The 27,217-nt window shown below is 40.7% G+C and overlaps 1 protein-coding gene across 2 annotated transcripts in view; it reads right to left on the reverse strand.

The window, feature by feature from the left end:
• ZNF638 (zinc finger protein 638) overlaps nucleotides 1-26,697 on the reverse strand; it is a 107,406-nt gene extending 80,709 nt beyond the window's left edge. Inside the window, exon 1 of one of the 2 annotated variants that reach the window (XM_081101106.1) lies at nucleotides 26,549-26,697. Coding sequence is in view for 1 of the 2 variants with exons in the window: in XM_081101105.1 (XP_080957231.1) it covers nucleotides 26,549-26,664 (116 nt within the window). In the remaining variant the exon portion in view is untranslated. The remainder of the gene's footprint in view (nucleotides 1-26,548) is intronic. The other variant, XM_081101105.1, reaches the window with a different exon arrangement.
• Nucleotides 26,698-27,217: the final 520 nt, after the last annotated feature.

A 27,217-nucleotide genomic window follows, 5' to 3' on the forward strand; every position in this document is an offset into this window, starting at 1 on the left:
TCGTTTCACAATAAAAATATGTGTGGTAGATATTTTCAATCCTTATTTTACTGACGGAAAACCTTGGGTTGAGAGAATTTGAGTAATTTCTCAAGCTCACTCTACTTACCACTTCAACATAAAATCAATCATTGGGAAAGATCTGGGGAAACTCACAAGCCCTGCCTTATGAATAGCAAACAAAATACCACCTACCCTGAGTCTCGGGCATCAGTTTTACCTAGCACACAAGCTGACGTTTTTCTTTTGTTCACATTAGAAAAGGCTGAAAGAAAAGTCTTTTATAAAATGTATTTTATCGGTTTTTCCTTTCAAACTAAAAATCCTGCCTAAGGTAATAAGCCAAAAACAACGAAGAAAAAACCAGCAAGCTCTCCCAAAACTCCAAATAACCAATGTTGAAGTTTGATGTGTTTCCATCCATACATTTCTTCCTATTCATACAAATATACACAAACAGGCTATCTATCAATATTGGGAAATATTCTTTATTCTTTTTTCCAAAAATTTACATGCTAGGCTGTATTTGCTTTTCTGATCACTGGTGTTTCTCCACATAAACTATATCCTCTCCTTTTAAAATTGTGGCATAAGCCCGGCTGGCATTGCTCAGTGGTTGAGCGTCAAGCAACCTATGAACCAAGAGGTCACAATCCGATTCCTAGTTGGCAGGACACAGCCAATCAATGATTCTCTCTCATCATTGATGCTTCCATCTCTCTCTCCCTCTCCCTCCCTCTCTGAAATCAATACAAATGTATTTAAAAAAAATAAAACATAAAATAAAATTGGGGCATAATATGCATAGTATGGCTCCATCAATTAATTATTCAACTTGTTATTGAACACTGAAGTTTTGAGTAATTTTTATACTACAAACATTGCTATATACACACAGCCTTATGACCTGGTATTTTTATTTCTAAAGTCTAGAATCCTAATAGTGAGACTGTTTGATTAAAAGACATATAATGTATCCCTAGCCAGTTTGGCTCAGAAGATAGAGGGTCGGCCTGGTGACTCAAGGGTCCCAGGTTCAATTCTGGTCAAGGGCACATGCCTGGGTTGCAGGCCCAATGCCCAGTAAGGGGCATGCAGGAGGGAGCCAATCAATGATTCTCATTATTGATGTTGCTATCTCTCTCTCCCTCTCCCTTCCTCTCTGAAATCAATAAAAATATATTTAATAAATAAATAAATGAATAAATAAAAGACATAATGTATATAATTTTAAAAGATATCGTTGGAATAGTTTCCAAAGAGTTCATACTGTACAAATTCCACTAAACATATAGGAGAATGACCATTTTTCCACAACATCTCTTCTTTCTCTGAAATAAATATCATTGGACTTGACTAGTTCTTTGTTTTTTTCTTTTGGCCGGTTCTTTAAATAAAGGTTTGGTAGAATTCACCTCTGAAATATTTCCTCTGGTGCTTTTTCTAGGGGCTGCTCTTGAACAACTTTCTCTAGATATTTTATGATATGTAATTTGATTATAATTTCTCTTTCTCCTCCACAATCATTTCTGTAATATATATGCTCCTAAAAAAGCATCCACATCATCTAGATTTTCATTTCTCTAGAGTTGGGCAAAATAACCTCTTAAATTCCTTTCATTTCCTATGTTGCCCCCTAACAAGGCTTTGTTTATTTCTATGGCATTTATCACCTTCTAACATGTCATAATTTATTTCTTATGGTTTCTTATCTATTTCTCTCCAATAGAACATGAGCTCTCTGATATCAGAGTATTTTTCTGTTTTCTTCACTGCTTTATCTCCAATACCTAGAATGATACTTGGCATACAGTAAAAACTCAGTGTGTGTGTTTTTTAAAAATATATATATATATATATATATATATATATATTTTATGGATTTCAGAGAGGAAGAGAGGAAGAGAATGATAAAAACATCAATGATGAGACAGAATCATTGATTGGCTGCCTTCTGTATGCCCTCCCCCCGTTCCCCCCACCCCCAAACACACACACACACACTAGAGATGGAGCCTGCAATCTGGGCATGTGCCCTAACCAGGAATCAAACCGTGACCTCCTAGTTCATAGGCTGACACTCACCACTGAGACACACCAGCTGGCAAAACAAAAGTGTGTATTTGATGAATGAATGAATGATCCTGATGGGTATAAAATTGTGTGTGTGTGTGTGTGTGTGTGTGTGTGTGATGAAACTGTTGAGCATTCTTTCAGATCTACTAACCATGTGCATTTTCTCCTTTATTTATTTTTAAAATATGTTTTTATTGATTTCAGAGAGGAAGGGAGAGGGAGAGAGAGATAGAAACATCAATGATGAGAGAGACTCATGGATCGGCTAACTCCTGCACGCCCCACACTGATGATTGAGCCCGCAACCCGAGCATATGCCCTGACCGGGAATCGAACCATAACATCCTGGTTCATAGGTCGACACTCCAGGCCATTTCCTCCTTTAAAAAAACCTTTTTAATATTCAATATTCTGTCTGAGTGTCTTCTGCTACTATAAAATTTAAAAGTAATTTTTTTCTTTATGACTTCTGAGTGTTCTTTTTAGCTAAGAAGCCGTACCTAGAAGCATACACACCAAGAAATTATACAAAAAGTATCCTAAGCTTTTTAAATTTTTGTTTGCAACTTCACAATTTTCTTTTTATACTTAGATGTTTAATTAATCTAAAATTTATCATTTTTGTGATATAAAGTAGGGACCTAACTTCTTTTTCTTCCAAATGTATTACATTAATTGTTCAGTTTTCAGATACTAAGTAAACCACCCTTCTCTCCACTTTCATTGAAGTGTCTCTTTCCTTTAAAAAACAAGCAATGTGCCTTAACCAGTTTGGCTCAGTGTATAGAGCGTCAGCCTTCAGACTGAAAGGTCCCAGGTTAGATTCCAGGCAGGGGCATGTACCTTGGTTGCGGGCACATCCCCAGTGGGAGGTGTGCAGGAGGCAGCAGATCGATGTTTCTCTCCCATCGATGTTTCTAACTCTCTATCCCTCTCCCTTCCTCTCTGTAAAAAATCAATAAAATATATTTAAAAAAATAAAAATAAAAAACAAGCAATATCAACAATAACAAATTTATTAAGTCCCACATGGGAAATGAATTTATAGTCATTCTAGCCTGTCTTGCTAACCTATTTTCCACCCATGGGTCACTTCCATTTGTTTATTCATTGACTGATCCAATAAATATTACTCAGGGCCTTACTCTGTGCCAGGAACTCTTCTGGGCACCAAAAAATTCAGTGGCAAACCAGATGATAACACTAACTCCTGCCCTCATGGCATGTACAGCCTCGATGGAAAGACAGCTCTGAGGTGATAGCCAGTTTGGCATACTCAGGAACAGCAAGAAGGCCAGAGGCTACAACAGCATGAGTCAGAGGGAACACAGATGAAGTGACAGTAACCAGGAATGCTTACAGGCTGTATTGGTCTGCTCAGGCTGCCATAACAGAAGCTGGGTGCCTTAAACAACAGGAATGTATTGTCTCACAGCTCTGAGGACTGAAAGTCCAAGATCAAGGTGTGGACAGGTTTGGTTTCTCCTGAGGCCCTCTCCTTTTCTTGCAATTGGCTGCCTTCTTAATGTGTCCTCACGTGGCTTTTCTATGTGCATATGTATCCTTGCTGTCTCTCCCTCTTCTTGTAAGGACACTGGTCACATGGGATTAGGTCCCACCCACATGGCCTCATTTAACTGGAAATACCAAATATATTCTAAGCTGTGCTGGGGCTTAAAACTTCAACATATGAATTCGGAGGGGGGCACAATTCAGTCCATAACATAGGCAATTTTAAGAGCTTTGGTTCTGAGATGGGAAAAGTTTCGAGCAAGGAAGTGACATAATTTGACTTACATTACATTGAATACATATTCCGTGTATTTTAAGCACTAGAAGATATGGCAGTCAATCAACAAAAATCAAGTGAATGCTTTCAAACAATTGACATTTTAGTAGAAAGAAACAATAAATAAATATACAATGTGGTAACAAAATAAAGAAAATAAAGCAAATAAGGGTAAGGATGAATCAGCAACTGGGTAATGCTGTAGACAGGAGAGTCAGGGAAGTCATCTCTGCTGAGGTGACATCTGAGCGAAGACATAAAGGAAGAGGGGAAAGTCATACAGATATCTAAAAGAAGAGCTTTCCAACAGGACACATCAGATGCAAAGGCCCTGGAGCAGGAGCATGTTGGGTGTGTTTGGCGAACAAGGCCAGCTCAGCTGAAGGGGAATGATGTGAAAGAAGGACAAGATGGCACGGCCGGAGTGGCTCAGTGGTTGAGGGAAGGTCTATGAATGAGGAGGCCATGGGTCAATTCCCAGTCAGGGCACATGTCTGAATTGCAGGCTCGATCCCCAGTAGGAGGCGTGCAGGAGGCAGCCAATTGATGATTCTCTCATCATTGTTGTTTCTATCTCTCCTCCCCTCTCCCTTGCTCTCTGAAATCAATAAAAATAAGTTTTTAAAAAATAGAAAGGACAAGATAAGGATGGAGAAGTATCAAGGAACCAGATTATGCAAAGCTTTATAAACCACTCAAGGCAATATATAGAACATTGCATAAAACACTGGATTTAGGGATCATAAGAGTTACTTTTTAGGCCCTATGATACTAACCTCACTGGATTTCAGTTTCTAACAAGTGAAAAGGGGGGAAGGAAGGGGATGAGATTAATTAGCTTGCCCATAAGATGTGAGTCTGGAAATCTTCTGTAAACTGAAAGATGCTCATAAATATTTATGGAATTCCTAAGAAAAAAGTTTTTTTAAAATATGTTTTATTGATTTTTCACAGAGAGGAAGGGAGAGGGATAGAGAGTTAGAAACATCGATGAGAGAGAAACATCGATCAGCTGCCTCCTGCACAGCCCCCACTGGGGATATGTCCGCAACCAAGGTACATGCCCTTGACTGGAATCGAACCTGGGACCCTTTGGTCCGCAGGCCAACACTCTATCCACTGAGCCAAACCGGTCAGGGCAGAAAAAAGTTTTTTAACTAAGAGTCTATTATTCCATGTTACTCCAAACTTTTATGTTTTATACTTTCCTTGGACCAATTACAGAAATTCTCATTCCCATCTAAAAATGTCAATATTCTTAAGAGAGAAAAAGCTATCTTATTCCATATCCTCTTCTTACCATCACTCTATTCCACAATTCCCCACCCTCTTCTTTTACCCACCCTATTTTCTTTTTTTTTTTTAAATATATTTTATTGATTTTTTACAGAGAGGAAGGGAGAGAGATAGACAGTTAGAAACATCAATGGGAGAGAAACATCGATCAGCCGCCTCCTGCACATCTCCCACTGGGGATGTGCCCGCAGCCCAGGTACATGCCCTTGACCGGAATCAAACCTGGGACCCCTCAGTCCGCAGGCCGACGCTCTATCCACTGAGCCAAACCGGTTTCGGCTACCCACCCTATTTTCTAACCAGCCAGACAAGCACTGAGCAGCTCAACCCTGCCCCACCACAAAGGTGTGCAAGCACCCAGTGGGTGGCAGCTAGACATGGTATATACCCGGGGACGTTTGCTAAGTGGCTGCAGACCCAACACTGGCACCGAGTTTGAACCTTTATCTGACCGGTGAATACCGCTTGCCTTTACTTGGTGACTCACTGAGAACCTATCTACTGCAACTCGAGTACAGCCAGAGGCACTTTCAGTGACTAAGCCTAACAGGCAGCCAGCAGGCAGAGGCAGGGAGAGGCGGATGGGATCGCAGGGTGCCTTGGGAGTTTTGCTGACCTGCCCCCAGGCTCAGTGCTGGTTAAAGCTGGCCTTGGTGTGCAGCTTGGTTTCTCCCAAATTCACCAGGCCCAGAAGAGGCAGCCACAAACTGTGGATCACTTTTTAGCTCCAAACAGGCTGCCCAGGGCCAGTCACAGTTGGCATCTGACACTGGACGTCACCAGAGTCCTCCCTAAAGGCCCCAGCACAAATACACCCAGTGGCCAGCTTCAGACAACATCAGTTAACTTCACAAGTGGCATCTCCAAAGGAAAATATCAGCAGGAACCAGACCCTGCTGAGACAAATTCCATTCCATGTGGTGAGCATCTCCACAACAGCTTGTGCCCTGTGGTCAGGGTTAATCCTCACAGTCAACTAACCGGAAGGTCGAACACAAGCAGGAAGGGGGCAATAGCAATAAAGGCTTAATTACAACAGAAGTGCTCACGTAACACATGAAAGAGACATAACTGGAACACCCAGCTGAGATCAACAAGGAGACTGCACCACTGAGTCCCACAGGTCACCCACTACATAAGGCTACCCCACCAAAACTGGGAGTCATAGCAGATCTACCGAATACTTAGAAACAAACACAGAAACAGCCAAAATGGGGAGACAAAGAAATATTCCCCAAATGAAAGAACAGAAGAAATCTCCAGAAAAAGAGCTGAATGAAAGGGAGGCAAGCAACTGATCAGATATAAAGTTCAAAAAAATGGTTATAAGAATGCTCAAAGAACTTAGTGAGAACTACATCAGCATAAAAAGGAACATAGAAAACCACAATAAGGAATCAGTCATAAATTCATAATACAATATCTGAAATGAAGAATACACCAAAAGGAATAAATAGTAGGTTGAATGAAGCAGAAGATTGAATTAGCACTGTGGAAGACAAGGTATGAAAACATAACTACAGATATGTTCATGTGATATTTAAGTGGCAAATCACTGGAAATAACTTGAATATCCCAAAATTATCAAAGTTATGTCTTCCATTTCACAAATATTTATTCTGTGTCTTCTAGATGCTAAGCACTGGAGATACAGCAGTACACATTAAGTTAAGTACAAAAATTGAGTGCTCAGAAACTTATACATTTGACAGCAGCTGCAGGTTGTTAAATCTAATAAGACTGCAACACTTGTATTTTGCATAACTTTGTTTTTAATTTCATTTTTTCCAGTAATTTATTTTTATTGTATTTCACAAAGATATTGGTCTGTGACCAATTGAAAATTTTTTAAGAACTGGTCCTTCACCACAGATACTTTGAGAAGCACTCGTGTTGTTATAAGATGAGGTTCTGTTGGGTGCAGGAAACCAGATGATCTGCCCAAAGACCATAGCATAGACTACAATATTGGTAGCGAAAACACTAAGAAATTGAAAGACTTGAGATATTTAGGAGAGAAAAATTGGTAATGCAGTAGATATGGGGAGAGGTGAAGAATGTATCAGTGGTAATTCCTAATTTTATGGCTTCATCAGTGCAACAGATGATCTTGTCATTCACTTAGATAGGGAACAATGGAAGACTGCCAGGTTTGGGGGAGGAGGATTCATTAGTTCTGTCTAGGATGGATATGTATAGTCTTTGACACAAGTAGAAATGCTAAATAGGCAGTTAGATGCCTAGGCTGGGACTCAAAAGAGGCTTATAAGTTATAAATTTGGAAGTCACTGGCTTGTGTCTAATAATTGATGCTGTGAGCCATCAAAGAGATTACATGGGGAGAAGAAAAGATGGTCAAGGCCAAGTGTTGAGAATAGGCAGTATTTAATGACTATAATAATAGAATGAGCTCGCCGAGATAACTGAGAACAAACCACCCAATTGTTTCTTATCTATATATAAAAAAAGCCAGCAACCTGAACACTAACAACCAGAGCAACCTGTTGTTATGATGCCTACTGCGGCCAGCAAACCAGCCCAATCAGGGGCAGGGCTGGCTGGCCAACTGCCTGCGGCCCCTCCCCCCAGCTGGTCCCACCCCTGATGGGCCCCCACCACCACCCCGATCCACCCATGGCCCCTCTCCCAGCCAGCTCCACCCCCCCACTCCAATCAGGGGCAGGCTGGCGGGCCAACCTCCCACGGCCCCTCCCCCTTCCCCAATCAGGGGCGGGGCCAGGCAGCCATTGCCCACAGCCCCTCCCCATAGGCGGCCCCACCCCCAGCCAACCCCCCTGATTGGGCTGGTTTGGGGTGGGCCCACCGGCCAAAGTCCCGCCTTCTCCTCCTCCTGATAGGCCGGACCCCACCCGTGCATGAATTTGGTGTGGGGGAGGTGTCCCTCAGTCCGGCCTGCACCCTCTTGCAGTCTGGGAGCCCTCAGGGAATGTCCAACTGACAGCTTAGCAGTAGGACCCATTAGCGCTGCCACTGAAGTGGGAGAGGCTCCTGCTGCCACTGCTGCGCTCGCCAGCCATGAGCCCGGCTTCTGGTCTAGCGGCGCTCCCCCTGTGGGAGCACACTGACCACCAGGGGGCAGCTCCTGCATTGAGTGTCTGCCCCCTGGTGGTCAATGCACATCATAGCAACCGGTGGTTCCACTGTTTGGTCAATTTGCATATTAGCCTTTTATTATATAGGATAATGACCACAGTTTTTCCCTTGTGCCTAAATAAACTTTTAAAAACTTATGTGTATGTCAAGATACACTTCCCAGATTTAAATTTTTACCTGCCTCACAGAGCATATATCAAAAAGAGTCCCCAAGTTTTGACTAAAGATCACCAAAGTCACATAAGGATTCTTTGAAAATAGAAACTCTCAAGTATGCTAAATTTGCATTTTTTCTGATCAGGCACCTATCACAATTACATACTAGCACCATGAAAAGAAATAACTTACCAAAAATATTCACAAAATTAGAAAGTATGAAGACATTATTAAAGAGGAAATGTATCTAGGAAGATATTTGTAACTCCTATTACAAAGGACTAGTTCAGCCTGGTTGGCATGGCTCAGTGGTTGAGCATAGGCCTATGAACCAGGAGGTCATGGTTCAATTCCTGGTTGGGGCACATGCCCGGGTTGTGGGCTCTGTGCAGGAGGCAGCCAATCAATGATTCAATTTCATCACTGATGTTTCTATCTCTCTCTCTTCCTTTCCCTTCCTCTCTGAAATCAATAAAAATATATTTAACAAAAAACAAAGAATTAGTTCAACTATGTAACACCCATAAGTCATAAGAAAAAATAATAGTAAAATGGGCAAAGGCTATGAAAAAGAAGTACAAGAAGCATATGAAAAGATGATCAACTTCAGTTACAAGAAAATGTAAGTTGAAATTACATCGAGATACTATATCTTCCTTATCAGATTAGCACAGATAAGAAAATATGACTATGTTGGTTAGAGTGTGAATGATCAGCACCTCCATATATTTCTATTTGTAATGTAAATTGTTGTGATCTCTATAAAAAGCAATTTGGCAATATCTAGAACATAAAAGACTATTATTCATTGAGCACTATTTGTTATTTCAAAAAATTGAAAACATCTTATATATTTACCAATAAAGAATTAAACTATAGTATATCCATCCAATAAAAATAGTATGAAGTTATGGAACGATCATTGAGCTATATTTAGTAAAAGCTAAACAATAAAAGGCAGAACACTGTATATAGTGGGCGGCTAGAGTACACCCTTTGTTAAAGAGAGAACTATAGTACCAAAATGGCGTCACTGTGCTGAATCCCATATCAAACCTAGACTTAATATCTCACTTAACTGCAGTTTAGATCTTCACTGAAAGTGTAATGTTAATCAACCCATCTGGAATTTTCTGGTCAAGCGCCAGTAAGGTAATCTACCATGTGGGCCCTTACCTTACCCCCACACACACCCAAAGAAGATGCAATCTACAAAATAAAACCCTTGCCATTTGCTGCCCCCAAAGACATGGCCTGGCCTAAAAATAATTATTTCTTTTCTTTTCCCAATAGCTCCCCCACCCCCGCCTTCTTCCTTTAACAACCCTTCCATTTTGTACAACCTCTCTGAGAGGCCTTCTGGTTTCTAGATGGGATGTTGCCCAATTCATGAATAGCTTAAGAAAGCCAATCGGATCTTCACATTTACTTAGTTTGAAATATAGACATTCTTAAATTTTCTTTTCCTTGCTTCATCAGGAAACATCTGATCTCTCTCAAACCTAGATTTTAAAAAAGAAAAAAAAAAGGTAATTTAGAGTTCTTTTGCCATCTTGTGGTCTTTCACAGTATTGCTACTGGAAACTTGAAATGCCTCTGGTCTAAGCTCCAGAAAAAAAAAAAAAATCAATGCCAATCTTAGGGCTGATATTTTGCCTACTTTTAAATAGTTTTAATCACCTTCGAATTTATCTACATAGTTTCTTTAAAACGTGGTGACCAAAATGGGACACAATCCATTCTATTCCTGAAGTACTAGCCCAAGGCTGGCCACACCTTTCTGAGGAAAGCTGTCCCATCATGCCCCTGCTCAGGGGAAGTCTGTGTGCCTTTCACAGGTGGAACACGCCCAAGAATTCATTTTGAGTTTCCTTAGTCTAATCCAGTAACACAGCAGATCTATGATTTGTAAATATTTCCCCCCATTCTACAGGTTGCCTTTTCACTTTGTTACTAATGTCTTTTGACACACACAAATTTTTAATCTTCATTAAGTCTAATTTGTCTATTTTTTTTCTTTTTTTTACCTCTGCTTTTGTTGTCATATCGAAGAAATCACTGCCAAATCCAATGTCGTGAAGCTTTTGTTGTATGTTTTCTTCTAAAAGTATTATTGTCTTAGGTCTTTCAGTTAGGTCCTTGAGACATTATGAGTTAAATGTTGTATATGGTGTGAGGTAGAGGTCCAACTTCATTCTTCTGCATTGTGAATATCCAGTTTCCCCAGAACCATTTGTTGAAAAGACTGTCCTTCCCCCATTGAGTAATCTTGGCACTCTTGTAAAAAATCATTTGACCATAATAAATACAAGTGTTTATTTCTGGGTTCTCTATTCTATTCCATGGGTTTACAGAATGTTTGTCTTTATGCCAATACCGTACTGTTTTTTGATCACTGTAGCTTTGTAGTAAATTTTAAAATCAGGAAGTATGAATCCTCAAGTTTTGTTCTTTATTTTCAAGATTATCTAGGCCAGTGGTCGGCAAACTGCGGCTCGTGAGCCACATGAGGCTCTTTGGCCCCTTGAGTGTGGCTCTTCCACAAAATACCGACTTCTGCGCATGGGCCACGAAGTTTCAATCCCATTATACATGCGCGCCCGCACATGGTATTTTGTGGAAGAGCCGCACTCAAGGGGCCAAAGAGCCACATGTGGCTCGAGAGCCGCAGTTTACCGACCACGGATCTAGGCGATTAAGGATCCCTTGAGATTTCATGTGAGTTTTAGGATGGGTTTTTCTATTTCTGCAAAAAAAATCATTGGCATTTTGAGACAGATTGCATTGAATGTATAGATCATTTGGGGCAGTATTGACATTTTAGCAACAGTAAGTCTTGCGATCCATGAACATGGAATATATATTCACTTATTTGTCTTCTTTAATTCCTTTCAGTAATGTTTTATAGTTTTCATTGTACAGTCTTTTACCCATTTCCTAAGTATTTTATTCTTTTGGATGCTACTGTAAATGGAATTGCTTTTATAATTTCCTTTCAGATGTTCACTGTGTATAGAAATGCAACTGATTTTTGTGTGTTGACTTTGTATCTTGCTACTTTGCTGAATTCATTTACAGAAAATGTTTAAATTAAACTTTTCAAATTAAACTTAAATTGTAGGCTCATATGTAGCTATAAGAAATAACACTGAGCCCTAGCCAGTTTGACTCAGTGCATAGCGTGCCAGCCTGTAGATCGAAGGGCCCCGGGTTTGATTCTGGTCAAGGGCATATACCTTGGTTGCAGGCTCCTTCTGCCCGGGCCCTGGTCTGGCTCGTGCAGGAGGCAACCAATCGATGCGAGTCACATCGATATTTCTCTCTGTCTTTCCCTCTCTCTTCCACTCTCTCTAAAAAAAAAAAAAAAAAAAAAAAAAAAAAAAAAAAAAAAAAAAAATCAATGGAAAAATATCCTTGGATGAGGACTAAAAAAATAAAGAAGAAGAAAGACCCCTTGTATCTTTTATCTGCTTTTCCCTAATGGTAACATCTTGCAGAACCATAGTAAAATATCACAACCAGGATACTGAAATTAATACAGTCTATAGAGAGCATTTCCATCACCGCAGGGATCCCTTGGGTTGCTCTTTTATATCCAAACCTACTTCCCCCTTGTACTTATCTCTTTCATGAGGGTTATCAGTCTGTACTTATCTTTTTGGTATTCTTTGTCTAGTTTTGGTATCAGGGTAATACTGCTTCATAAAATGAATTGGAGGAGGAAAGACACATGATCATCTTAATCGATCCAGAATGTACTTGATAATATTAAACATCCTTTCATAATAAAAAGACTCAACAAATAAATGATTAGAAAACAATTAAAACTGTTAAAATGTTAATAATTCCCAAAGTGATCTACATATTCCATACATAGGCAACAAAGGAAAAAAACATATAAATTGGACTTCATCAAAATTAAAACTTTTACGGCCCTGGCCAGGCGGCTCAGTTGTTTAGAGCATTGTCCCAATATGCCAAGGTTTCAGGTTCTATCCCCGATCAAGGCACATACAAGAAGCAACCAACGAGTACATAAATAAGTGGAACAACAAATCAATGATATATTCTCTCTCTCTCCTCTCCCTTCCTCTCTCTCTGTAAAAATCAATAAATAAAATTAAAAACTTTTGAACATCAAAGAATAGTATCAACAAAGTAAAAAGGTAACTCACAGAATGGAAGAAAATACTTGCAAATTGCATTACTGATAAGGTATTAATACCCAGAATATATAAAGAACTACTACACTAAAAAACAAAACAAAAAATACTATAAGCAATCCAATAAAAATAATGGGCAAAGGACTTGAATAGATATTTCTCCAAAGATGATATACAGATAACCAATCATGAATAGATGCTCAACATCACTAATCATTGGGGAAATGCAAACCAAAACCACAATAAGATGCCACTTTACATGCATTAGGATGGCCATTACAAAAGAAAATGACAAGGGTTGGTGGGATGAGGAAAAAATGGAATCTTTGTGCATTTCATTGCCGGTAGGAATATAAAATGGAACAGTCACTGTAGAAAACAATATGGCTGTTTCTCAAAAAGAAAAAAAAAAAACAGAATTATTCCATGATCTAGCAATTCCACTTCTAGTTTTATACTCAAAAGAATTGAAAGCAGGTACTTGAATAGATATTTATATACCAATGTTTATAGTAACATTCTTCACAGCAGTCAAAAAGTGGCAACAATCTACATGTTTACCCACAAATCGATGGACAAACAAAATGTGATATATGCACACAATTGAGTTTTATTTAGTCATTAGAAACTATGAAATTCTGATATATGCTACAACATGTATGAATCCTGAAGACATTATGCAAAGTGAAAACCCAGACACAAAAGGAAAAGAACTGTATTATTCCACTTTTATGAAGAATCTAGAATAGTCAAATGTATAGGGAAATAAAGTCCAACAGTGGTCATCTGGGAGTATAGGGAGAGAAGAATGGGTAGTTACTATTTAACGGGTACTGAATTTCAGTTTGGGATAATGGAAAAGTTCTGGAAATGATAGTGGTAATGGTTGCTCAACGTGAATGTGCTTAATGCCACTGTACACTTAAAGATGGTTAAAATGGTACATTTCATGGTATGTACATTTTACCACAATAAAAGAAAATGAACATACAATTTCACATACAAAGTCATATACTCAGACTTTTTTTTTCTCCAGTGGAAAAATAGTAACCAAGATGAGAATAATGCTCTTGTCCAAGTCTCAAAACCAGGTTTCCTTCTGATCAATTGTTCCTGGGATGCCAGATCTAACTGATTTCTCCAGGAAGTGTCCAAAGCATCCCTATCTCACCCGTTACCTCAACCATCAGTAGTTGTAGCTCAAGGCACTAACTGACTGTAGCTACCACAAAGTCCCAACCAGCTGGGATAAAGGTCCCCAGTTCACCACAATATACATATATTCTAGCCCAGACTCCCAAAGTAATGAAAGGCAAGCAGGGTGCACTAAAGGAGCTTGAAAACTTTTATAGGTTTCCATGTACAAATCTAACAGGTACAACTCAAGACATAGAAAGCACACTTTACATACATCAGAATCATCTGAAGGTTTGTTAAAACACAGGTTGTTGCCCAATCTTACTTCCTAAGAGCTTCTCATTCTATAGGCCTGGGATGGGGCCCCAGATTCTGCATTTCCAACAAGTTCTGAGGCGATGCTGGGGGCTGTTGGCACAGGGACCATACCTGAGAACCACTGAAAAGCGCATTAGCAATATAACTTCCTAAAGAAGGATCAAAAGGGAGCAAGGGAAAGTGGAGAGTTGCCATTTTACCCCTTGATATCATAATTTCTTTAAATAAATATATTTTTTCTAAGCATTCACAATATTAAAATTTAAGCAACCACATAGACACTGGACTTTAGAGAGGAAAAGGGGCTATATTAACAGTGACAATTCAATACCTACAAATTATTTAAGATTTACAAAAACAGTCTTTCAGAATAATGTGTCTCACTGTCCTCTTTTTCTCTGTTTTCCTTGGGCTAATTTGGGAACTTTAAAAATAATTTTCTTCTGTCATCTAAAAAGCTTCCCTAGAGAGTCTTTAAGGCCTATAATTCCATGAAAATGCACACACAGCAAGCAATTGAGAAGGCAGAGCCATGGCTGCATCTGAGCCAGGGGGAGGATAGCACCGCCAGGGGGAGGGGAGCGCCAGGCAGCTTTTCACAGTCCGCACACAGCTTTCCCGAACCAAAGAATTTCAATGAGGCAACAACAGAAGCTCAGGAGTTACTGCAAAACACAGCATAGCCTCCGATGCCCCATCGGAACAGAATTACATGTCTAAATAATCTGGGTGGACCCTCTGATGCTATCAAATCTAATAGGTATGGTTTTTGTTTGTTTTGTTTTGAAACCAAGCTTTTTTAAAAAATATATTTTATTGATTTTTTTTTTACAGAGAGGAAGGGAGAGGGATAGAGAGTTAGAAACATCGATGAAAGAGAAACATCATCAGCTGCCTCCTGCACACCTCCCACGGGGGATGTGCCCGCAACCAAGGTACATGCCCTTGACTGAAATCAAACCTGGGACATTTCAGTCGGCAGGATGACACTTTATCCACTGAGCCAAACCAGTTAGGGCTAGGTATGGTTTTTGTTTGTTTTGTTTTGTTTTGTTTTGTTTTTTAAATATATTTTATTGATTTTTTACAGAGAGGAAGGGAGAGAGATAGAGAGTCAGAAACATCGATGGGAGAGAAACATCGATCAGCTGCCTCCTGCACATCTCCCACTGGGGATGTGCCCGCAGCCCAGGTACATGCCCTTGACAGGAATCGAACCTGGGACCCCTCAGTCCGCAGGCCGACGCTCTATCCACTGAGCCAAACCGGTTTCGGCAAGGTATGGTTTTTTAATGGTTTGCCCTGAAGCTTTCACGAGAAATTCTCATTGAAGTTTCTACAGAAGGCGAGAGAAGGATAAAGGGGAAAATCTTGGTTCATGACATGTGACTGTCTAACATGTACTTACAATGCTGAAATAAATAAGCAGGAATTTTCCATTTTCATTTCCTAAAACTGCCACCATGAAACAAGCCAACATGAAGATATGCTTATGCCTGAGTTAATGAAAAGTGGTAACAGTGTAAAATTAATTAGAAAGTTGTGACCACGATATTTTCATAGGCATGTTCCCTAAGGATATAACTAAGATTTTACCTAACAACTACAACAAGAGTCACAAACCCAAATACCTAGAGGGGACAAGCTGGTGACATAAAACAATTGAAGTGATCAAGATAAGAGAATGTTTAAAAGCGAGAAAGAAAATGTAACTACTAGCACTTAGGATAGTAGAGACTATAAAATTGAAACTGGGAAAAAAAACAAATTAAAAAATAGGAATACTTAATTATTAAATATTTCTTGTAGCTCATAACACCTTTGATCTAAAGCAAAAACTTGACATTTTGCCGATAGCAAGATGTCAATATAGTTCCATGCAACGTGTAATATAGAATTCAGACCTGAATCCTTGACCTAAGAGCAGTAATTTTTAAAACTGAGTATCAAAAGCAAACACAGCTCCTCTTAAACACAGCCACTTTCAAACCAAGATGAAATTTTTGCATAGTGAGTTTAACGTTAGGGTAATTCAAAGGTACTTGCAAAATTCTAGTGTTCCAATGTTATATTTAGTTTTTAATACTTTCACTTGTAGCTATTCATTTCTCATTATTGCTATTAATGGAGCAATGTTAGTGCATTTTCATAAAGTAAAATCAAAGAGCCTGCCTTGAAATTCAGTTTTACATTCTATAATTTAGGGAATGAAGGTAAGGTCATAATTTTCATTTCTAGAAACCAACTTTAGCATATGAAAGCAATCCAGATTATTACATATGAAAGCAATCCAGATTATTCCTTACCAAAAAAAAAAAAATGTTTATGAAAAGAACATATATTTACTACAAATGAGAGAACTGAATCATGTGCATGTGATACTCCTTGTGAATAAGTGTCTCTGTAAAGCAGAGGTGGACTTGTGGGTCGTATAAAGTCCTCAACATCATTTGCTCTGGCCCTGCCAGGCATTAGGGGTGAGTTAATTAAATGTTTGACTAAATATAGCAACCTAATTTTTAAGTCAATAACTTTATATGGCCCTCAAATGATGTTATAAATATCCAAATAGCCCTTGGCAGAAAAAAGTTCCCCACCCCCGCTGTAAAGGAATATTTGCAGTATTTAGATGAGTTGTAATGTCAACCAAAAGAGCTAAATCTGTGACATTCTTCATTGGTAAACTGAGACAAAGATTTTCCCTTGAATGATAAGAACAGACTGATTTCTTTTTTTTTTTTTTTTCTATATATTTTATTGATTTTTCACAGAGAGGAAGGGAGAGAGATAGAAAGCCAGAAACATCGACGAGAGAGAAACATCGACCAGCTGCCTCCTGCACATCCCCCACTGGGGATGTGCCCGCAACCCAGGTACATGCCCTTGACCGGAATCGAACCCGGGACCCTTCAGTCCGCAGGCCGACGCTCCATCCACTGAGCCAAACCGGTTTCGGCAGACTGATTTCTTTTAACAGTTACAAAAGGATTACAGCCTCAACTACATGTAGAAGAGTAGAGTTGTGCATACCATGAATCCTTCAAAACCTGGAAACATCTGAAGTTCAAGAATCAGCATTCAGTTTATGGTGATAATTACGTTATTGATTGCATTTTTTAAGCGTTCAGCCTGAAATTATTCCTAGTAAAACCTACAATAAACAAATTATTAAATCCATGTCTTATCCTTACACCATGTCATCAAAATCCAATGCTAGTCTCATTATTTCAGGAGCACTATCTATAATCAAGCTCATAGATTTTTACCCTTTCATTAAATTTTGACTGACTTTTCTAACACACATAAATTAGTCATTTGATATTGGCCCTTTCATAGGCAATAAATCCAAAAGTTTTTCAACCCATTACAATTTTTGGACAACACAAATATTGCTGACTGGTTGATAATCTATATATGTGTTTTCATGAGCTAAACTTAAAAATGCCATAAATAATCCAAATTTGTAATGTAACCTGCCTTTTAAGTTCTCAGTCATATCTTCAACATGCTAGTAATTTCCAATTAAATGTACATTCATTTACATTTTTTTATGTTTGAGGTACATAATTTCTGCTCTATCCAAAAGGAATTGCTTAGTAACTTACCCTACCATCTATAAAAGATATTGATACCTAGAATTCTTTTTTTTTTTTTTGCCAAATAAATAACTACATAGCATAGAGTCAGCTCTTATTTAATTCCCATTCAAAAACAAACCTTATCGTATCTTTTCTGTAAACTAGTATGGTGCTTACTATGTATGGGTTGGTTTTAAGATGGCATCTTAATTTGGGTTCTTTCAACACAGATATACTTTGTTTGCATATCCTATACAGTGGGGCCTTGACTTATGAGTTTAATTCGTTCCGTGACGGAGCTCGTAACTCAAATTACTCATATGTCAAATCAAGAAGTGAACAAGTGAGACACGTGATGCTGGGCTGATGTTGTGGCATTTACTGTGACGTTCATTGCGCCAACTAGCGGTGAGGTATCTGAAGCTGGCTCATAACCCGAATTTTAGCTCGCAACTCAATGCAAAAAATCGGCCAAGAGACGGCTCGTATCTCGAAAAACTCGTTAGTCGGGACACTCGTAAGTCAAGGCCCTACTGTATAATAAAAGCCCAGTGACTGAAAGGTGGAATGACCAGAATGACCAGAGACTAGAATGACTGTAGCTAGCCAGCCCCACCCCCCCAGTAGGGACCCCCACCCCAATGGGGGCATGGCCAGCCTGCAAACTGCCTGTGGCTCCTCACCCCAGCTGGCCCTGCCCCCCAGCAGGGACTCCCACCCCGATCCAGGGCCCTTATGAGGGCAGGCCAGCCGGCCCCCGCCATATACCAGGCCTCTATCCTATATAATAAAAGGGTAATATGCAAATTGACCCTAACGGTGGAATGAGCAGAATGACTGCTCGATCAGTCACTATGAGGCGCACTGACCACTTCTCGGTCCCATTCCCTGGTCAGCAGGTTCCGATTGCCCGATGGCGAATGGGGAACTGGGAGTGGATGGCAGGGGATGCAGGTGGCACCAGGCAAAAGCCCCCACCCTGCTGGTCGCCACACACACAGAGGATGACCCGCGGTGGGGGCGGGGCCAGCGAGCAGGTGGGAATGGCCGACCTCTTGGTTCCTTCCCCCAGCAGGCAGGCTCTGATCACCTGATGGTGACTGGGGAACTGGGGTGGGTGGCGGCAGGAGGTGGGGCCGGCTGCGGGCAGCCAGGGAAGATGGCCCTGATTGCAGGCCAGGCCTAGGGACTGTACCCGCGAAAGAATTTCGTGCGCCGGGCCTCTAGTTAAAGCATAAGAATATTCTTTACTTCCACACATAAACAAAATGTTTCTATACACAATATCTCTTTTCGCCCTGGCTGGTGTGGCTCAGTGAACAGAGCATTAGCCCGTGCACCAAAGGGTGGTGGATTCAATTCCTGGTCGAGGGCACATACCTGGGTTGCAGGTTCGATCCCTGGCAAGGTCAGGGCACATGCAGGAGGAAACCAATGGTTATCTCTCTTACATCGATGTTTCGATGTTTCTCTCTCCCCCTCCCTTCCTCCCTCCCTCCCTTCCACTCTCTCTAAAAATCAATGAAAAAAATATCCTTGGGTGAGGATAACAAAAAATTTTCTTTTCTTTAAAAAAATGAAAAAGAAAAAGCCTTTTTCTTTCCTCACTTTTAAAGAAAAGTGGACCCAGAATATAATGCTCTTCTTTATTGAAAACTACAGTGGAAAAACAGCAGCACAAGTGCAAAGTATAAATGACTACTGACACTTAGCCTAGATATTGGGGGCAAGACAAGAATGGTGGGGACCACAGAAGTAAAGAGTACCTACTTCTCTAAAAGAAACAGGCGATCCCAGCCTATTATAGCCATGTGCTAATGTAATCTCAGAGCTTCCACATCTTTAAACACTGAAAATGCAGATGTGTGTGTGTGTGTGGTTGCTTTATTTTAAAGTGTTGCCAACTAATTAAAAAAACATATAAAACACTATGAGGGCCCAATGAGAGTGGTCCACAGCCCATCAATTTGGCATACCTTCCCCTCCATCCTCTCCACCATGCCACCATGAGATTATGTCCTACCAATATCAGTATCAATCTATATTCTTAGTAAAACTAGCAAAGCAAACAGTATTTCATACAAAAGGCCACTCCTCTTGGCAGAGCTTAACAGTCTTCTACTAAACCTTGGTTAACTGCCCAGAATGCCCAGAGCATCTAAAAAGCCTGTTTTTTTGTTTTTACTTTTTTAATGGCTTCACCTCCTAACATTTTGTCACCCACACTGCCTGTGTTTTAAGAAAACAGCTCAAAATGTAGTTAACTGTTTAGCTCTTCTAAACTGAGCCTTGTAGAGAAAAGCAAACAAGAAAACTCCTGGGATGAGAAATAGAAATTGTTCTATTTCTGAAGCCAGATTGTGTCAAAACTCTTAAATACACAGCACACATTCTGTCTTAGAAGCAATTCATAATTCCAATCTTCTCTATGAAAAGTGAAAAAAGCCTACAGAAAAATGCTCAACTATGTCATTTAAAGTAAACAATGGATGAAAAAAATTTAAAGACATAGAGCTTTTACATGTCATGTTTTCTAGTCATTCAGTAAAATTCCAAATAATAAAAAGATTTTTTAAAATCACAAATACTTGTAAATTAACAAACATTCAACTAGATAATCTTTGGATCAAAGAATCAGAACTGAAATTACAAACCAATTAAAGGTGGTGAAAAGGAGAAAAATTTAGACCAGTGAGATAACACCCTAGTAGCTAAAACAGTCCCTCAAAGGAAATTTTAGAGCTTTAAATGCCTTCAGCATTAAGCAGGGGTTTTAAAAATTATTATTCAAAGTAAGAAGAAAGGATAAAAAGCAATAGACAATAGGAAGCAGGAATGAATAAGAGTAAATTTTTGAAATAATAGCAAAGATATATAAATCCAAAAACTTGTTCTTTGAAAAAACAAAACCAAACCTTGATTTTGGCAGAGTGAAGACGGAGGGAGAGGGCTGAATAAAAATGAAGAGGATATGAGGACACATTTGTAATACCTTAGCCAATAAAGAAATTAAAGATTAAAAAAAATGAATAGGATCAGAAGTAAGAAGACATCAAAAAAGCTTAAATAAAGTACAAGAAAATATCACATGTACCTCCACAGCAAAAAAATTTAAAAACCAAAAGAAAATGAATGACTTTTTAGTAAAATAGAAATTATGAAAGTTGACTCAAGAATAAAAAATTTTGTTAGATGAATTACTATAAAAGGAAAAAGAACTCGTGTGATATCTATATGCAATACATATATATGACTATGAAGAAAACACACACACACACATATATATCCACATCGCTAAGATGTCTATATTACATTGTTAAATAAGGTTACGTGCTTAGATATGGAACATAAGGGAAAGATTAACCAAAAAGTGACTATCTGAAAGTGCCAATATGATCTCAATTTTGCAAAATTAAGCATATGCATATCCAGACACATAAGGATATGCATAAAAGAATAATAACCAGAATGTTACCCCAAGATGAAGGGATACCCCTGCTTTCAGACTCATATCTCATTCCCACCTTCCTTATCACATGGTGTCAGCAAATACTGAGCAGGGAGGGTTATGGGAGGACAGTAATGGTGAACTGGCTTACTTTTCAAGGGAATCTCCATTCTTTTAAGGAAGTGTTGCCCAAACTTGAACACACATCAGAATCACCTTGACGGCTTACTAAAACACATGACAGACCCCTCCATTAGGACTTCTGAGTTAGTGGGTCTGAGGTGAGGCCCAAGAATTTGCATTTCCAACTAAGTTCCCAAATGCTGTTGCCATAGGGACCAGACTTTGGGAATCAATGCCCTAAGACAACTTTCAATATTCTAGAAGTTAGTTGAAACCACTGTAGTTTCCAATTCCATTCTTTTTTACCTTTTGTATTTCTTTACATTATAATTTTATTGAAGTTTTGAACTAAATTCTTAAGTATTATATTTTCAAGTTTCTGAAATGTACTTTAAATTGTTCACTGTAATAACAGTAATTTCCACTTACTGACACTTAGTATGTAATATTCCCAATAATTTACCGGCATCTCTTTTAACCCTCATAAAACCCTGGGGAGTAGGTACTATTATTAGACCAATTTTACAGATGAGGGAACTAATTTAAAGAAGATCCTGCCTATTCTCATAGTACACTTTACTGCTTCAAGTCTAATAGTTAAACAAACAACAAACAACAAAATAAAACTATAGCAAACTACCAATATATGCAGTGAGATAAAGCCTGGTAGCACCTTGGTTCAATTATGAGATATTAATTAGAAGTGTCCAAATTTTGGATCAAATAATGTTAATATTTATACAATTCGCAGTACTGGTAATCACAATGTATTTAAAGATGGCAGAAGGGTAAAAAGCATTTCTATACTCATGGATTAACAGACCAAGGTGATGTGGAACTAACAGAACAGAAAAAATTTTAAGTTTCTAAGCAGTTTTGAAGAAATGGGATGCATTTCTGTTAGAATACAAGCTAAGCTTCTGCAACGAAGGCCCCAAAATAAGATCAAAGTATGTTCCTTTCTCAATCAACTGTCTAAGCATAGGCTAGAAGCTTTGTTCACTGATGCTATAAGCCACCAGCTTCCTTCTATCTTGTTGCTTGCATTCTTTTTTAGTTTGCCTAGTTGAAATAAGCTCCCCACACAATTCTCTCTTCCAGCCCACATGAAGGAAGAAAGAGGAGGAGGAGAGAGCAAACCCAGTCCCTTTTTAAAAGCATGCGTTCTCTTGCCTGGCTGGCTTGGCTCAGTGGTTGAGACTGACCTATGATGTATGACAGTGATGGCGAACCTATGACATGCGTGTCAGAGGTGACACGCGAACTCATTTTTTTGGTTGATTTTTCTTTGTTAAATGGCATTTAAATATATAAAATAAATATCAAAAATATAAATCTTTGTTTTACTATGGTTGCAAATATCAAAAAATTTCTATATGTGTCACGGCCCCAGAATTAAGTTAGGGTTTTTCAAAATGCTGACACACCGAGCTCAAAAGGTTCGCCATCACTGAACTATGAGATCACGGTTGACTCCCAGTTAGGGCACATGCTGGGGCTTGATCCCCAGTGTGGGATGTGTAGCAGGGAGCCTCAATGATTCTCTCTCATCATTGATGTTTCCATATCTCTCTTCCTCTCTAAAGTCAATAAAAATATGTTTAAAAACCATAGTACTTAATATTAGCAGTTACAATAGTCAAAATTATTAAAGTGTTTTATCATCACTTCCCTTTCTTGGAGGAGAAAATGCCATAATAGTCTCTGCTGGTGCTGACATTTCAATAAAGGAAACTACAAATTTTAATACAACTTATAAGCCCCCCACTTCCAGAAATTGTACATTCAACACTAATAATGTCATTCCAAATTTGGAACCTGGGTATGTAGTTGTGGGTGAAAACAGGCCTAAGTATATTGGGGGAAAAATAATCTTTCAAAACTGATGATTCAAACAATATACATTTTCCCCCTGCATTTTTCAAATTTTCTTTAATGAAAGAAAGTTATTACCACAAAATAAGAAAGCTCAAAACTTATTATTTAAGAAATATAAAGTGTCCTTATTGCATTCAAATGATTACCCTTGTGGACGAAAGGGGCCACATGCTAACCTGACAAGCTCAGGGGAGGCCTGCATGGCAGTCTTGCAAACTCAGAGACCTAAAGTAACCACAAAGGATGGTCTGAAATTACACTTTAACTAAAAGCAGTTATGATGGGTAATTACATCCTAGGCCAGTATCTTTACTGAAAAGGTCAACCTTTACCTTAACTGGGCTTATCTGTCTTTTTGCATCGACTAGTCTAATAACATACCCTTTGAAATGTCTAGGTAACTTGTAACTTCCCTTTTTCTGGACCCCTTGGGGCACAACCTAAAGTGCTGGGTGCCAGGACAGATAACACAAATTCCTTCATTATCATGTTAATTGTTCCTGCACCCACCTAAATATGTGTCCATCATTTTACTTTTTACCCAATCCCAGGGGTTTCCCTGCTTTGCTTTCTCCCGCCTCTCTAGTCTATAACCAATGGATTTCATGTAACCCACCTATGTCCTTTTCCTTTGATTGCAATGTATAAATACAGACGTAACCCGCCATCCTCCGGAGCATTATCTCAATCCGTTGAGGTTCTGCTTCCCGGCATATGTCAACAGTTTGGCTCAAATAAACTCACAAAAAATTCTTTACAGGTTTCAATGGTTTTTTTATGTTAACATCCTAACATCAAAAACTACTTTTGGCCCTTGTTAGGTCGGAGAGAGCCCAGGATGGGAACCATGCAGACATGTGACAAGATAATGGACTCCCCCTGGCATTTCTGGCAGATCAGCATGCCAGACACAGATACTGGCTTCTCCCTGAATCAACACCGACCCCCACACAGATATTGACTCATTCCTGAATACCCCTGCTGACCCCCTGCAGCTGAAACCTCCTCAGCTGAATACCTCAGCTCATGTCCCCGCCCCTCACCCAACCGCAGTATAAAAAAAGCGCCCCCTGAGCCACCTAACCTAACAGGCCTGACAAGTGTGGCTCAGTTGGTTGGAGCATCAGCCGGTGCACAGAAGGGTCTAGGGGCAGTGGTTCTCAACCTTCTGGCCCTTTAAATACAGTTCCTCATGTTGTGACCCAACCATAAAATTATTTTCGTTGCTACTTCATAACTGTAATGTTGCTACTGTTATGAATCGTAATGTAAATATCTGATATGCAGGATGGTCTTAGGCGACCCCTGTGAAAGGGTAGTTTGACCGCCAAAGGGGTCGCGACCCACAGGTTGAGAACCGCTGGCTAGGGATTGATTCTGATCAGGGCACAGATCCAGGTTTCTGGTTGGTTCCCCAGTGGTGGGGGCCAGAATGGGAGGCAATCGATTGATGTTTCTCTCTCTCTCTCTCTCTCTCTCTCTCTCTTTCTCTCTCTCTTTCTGTCTCTCTCTGTCTAAAAATCAATAAACATATCCTCTGGCGAGGATCTTTTTAAAAAGCATAAAAACTATTTTTTAGAACAGATACAGCATACTATACAATTCTAGAAATCATAATGAATACAATGTAACTAAAAAACAACAATCCCCAAGAAGTTCTTTATGCTATCCTATTTTCATAGATCAGTACTAAATAAGTTTTCTTGGCCACCACAAGACATCCCAGAGACAAAAGGAGAATTACTACATTTTATAGCTTCTTCTCCCACTCCCCTCCCTAAAATACACTTAAAGTTTAAATAAGAAGTCACTAAGAATCCTGACAACTAGGGACAGCAACACACTACCCAAGTCCTGTAAATATATGCAAAAATATATTTACAGAAGAGATAAATTAAAGGTGCTGCTGACTTTACAAGAGAATTCGTAGTAGCATTTGGAATTTTAAAGGATGCATTTAAGGTACTTAAACTTTTCCTAATTACTGAATTAAAGAGTGGCATTTCTATTTTCCAATCCCCTAATAAGACTAATAATTACGATATTCTAGTCTCCAATATGCCCTCATTCTTGAAAAAAAAAATCCATAATCTTCTGGTCCTCGGAAGGCGACACACTAAATTCCCCGCACCTTTTTCTGAAGACAGCACTTTTCCTAATCCTTACGGGATAAGAAATAGGCACTCCTTTTTGACGCAAACTAACCCACGGAGACTTGGGAAAGGGCAGAGCTGGCTGAATCAACATCACCAGAACTCAGACTGAGAAATCAGCGCCAAGAAGCATGACATAACTTAGAGAGTTCCGTCCTGCAAAATGTCTATCATTCTCTCCATTCCCGGCTCCCATCAACTCGCATGAAAGGCCACAAACACTGGGGGAGGGCCGTACAGTCCTGGTATGGGGTTGTCAGAGCAATCTGTTCAGCCTGCTCCAGGCTGAAAGGCCTCGGGCCACCAGGCTGAAAAGAAAGAGCTATTGCTGCTACCAAGGGCCCCCCAGGCTGAAACGTGAGTAGCGTCTTAACAAGTATGCAGCCAGGCTTCCAGGGGCTCTTGTAACAAGCAAATCACAGCAGTGAACTCCCGACAGTCCCGAGGCCACAGGCCCAGCGAGGCTCCGGGGCGTGGCCGACTTTCCCTGGGCAGTCCAGCCGCCTGGGGGTGGAGGCCCACGCGCTATTTACACCATTCCAAAATCTGGAACCTGGGTATGCAGCTGTGAAAGCAAGCCTAAGCTAACGGGAGCGGGAATCCCTCAAAACGGATGGCTCAGGACACTATGCGTGGCTTCCCTCCTTTATTTTTCTGTACTTCGAGAAATTCCTTTAATGAAAAACCTTAAAATAAGCCAGCTCAAAACTTGTTTAGGAAACAAAAATGTCAACGTTGCGTTTAAATGACTAGTCAGCCACCAAAAGCTGTTTTTGGATGACATACAGAATAGGATGCAATTGTACAACGTCACTTTTTATAAAGAGCAATCTCTGCAAAGAGCTCCTGTTGGTCGGAGCTATTTTCACGGAGTTAGAAGCGAACAGGAGACCACTGGACGCAACCTCATCTCCCCCCGCCACGCCCCAATACCCCTGCAGAATAAATGATCGTTTACTGAATCTTGGCTCCCAAGATCCGTCCGCCCTGCGCCGCGTCCTCCGAGCCTGTCCCGATCCCGAGCAGAGCTGCTCGCACCGCGAAGCCCAGCAACAAGTGCCCGCGAGGCGCTCCCCTGCTGTGCGCTGACCCGCGAGCGCCTCCGCGCACACAATTTGTTTAGCGCTAAAGGCCGGGGAATGACAATCACCGGAGGGGGGACCGGGAAGGGGGGGCGGAGTGATCTAGCCCTGAACCCCGAATCGCGAGGCTGTGCGGGCGCACACCCGGCCGCCCGCCCGCCACGCCGGCAGACCCCCTGCCAATGGTCCCTGCACCGCGGCGAGGGCGTAAGCCCAGGGGGCAAAGGAAGCGCTCACCTTTTCAGCGGGTCCGCAGCCTGCGCCACCGCGGCCGTCCCGGAGCCGGAGCTCGGCGCCGCGGCCCCGGCGGCCGCCCGGGTTGTAGCCCCGGCGGGAACGCGGTCCCCGGACATCGCCGGCGGCGCGCACACAGCAGCCGCGCAGCTCCCGGCGCACCGCGCACGCCGCCCGGGCCCCGGGAAGGAAGGCTCCGCCCGTCGGCCCGGCCCACTCCCGAGGGCGGTCAATGGGCGCGGAGCGCGGGAAGCCGGAGGCGGGGCGGGAGCGGTCCGGCGGCCGAGCGGCGGCCCTGGCTCGGCGGTCCTGGCCCACCGGCCTGAGGGCTGTGTCGCCCGGCTGGGAAACGTGTTGCAGGTGGGTGAGGAGGCAACAGGAAAAGCTGATTTTGCAAATGAAAGGCCTGGGAGTGTCTAAGGCGTTTGGGACACTTGTGATTTTCCAGGACCTCTGTCTTTTTTCTTTTTAAGACAAATATTTCTCCGTAGTTTATAGAACACCTACTGAGGGCCAGCCACAGTGCTGGGACACAGGGGAGTGAAAAACATCCCCTCCTTGTGAGATTTCCAGTCAATCGGGAGAAGTAGGTAAGAAAACGGGTACGTAGAGGAGCCCACAGTAAGGCACATTCCACTATCAAAAGTCCTATATTTTGCAGCTGGGGAGGGG

The sequence above is a fragment of the Myotis nattereri genome (genome assembly GCF_964212035.1).
Source record: "Myotis nattereri genome assembly, chromosome: 10".
Lineage (NCBI taxonomy): Eukaryota > Metazoa > Chordata > Mammalia > Chiroptera > Vespertilionidae > Myotis > Myotis nattereri.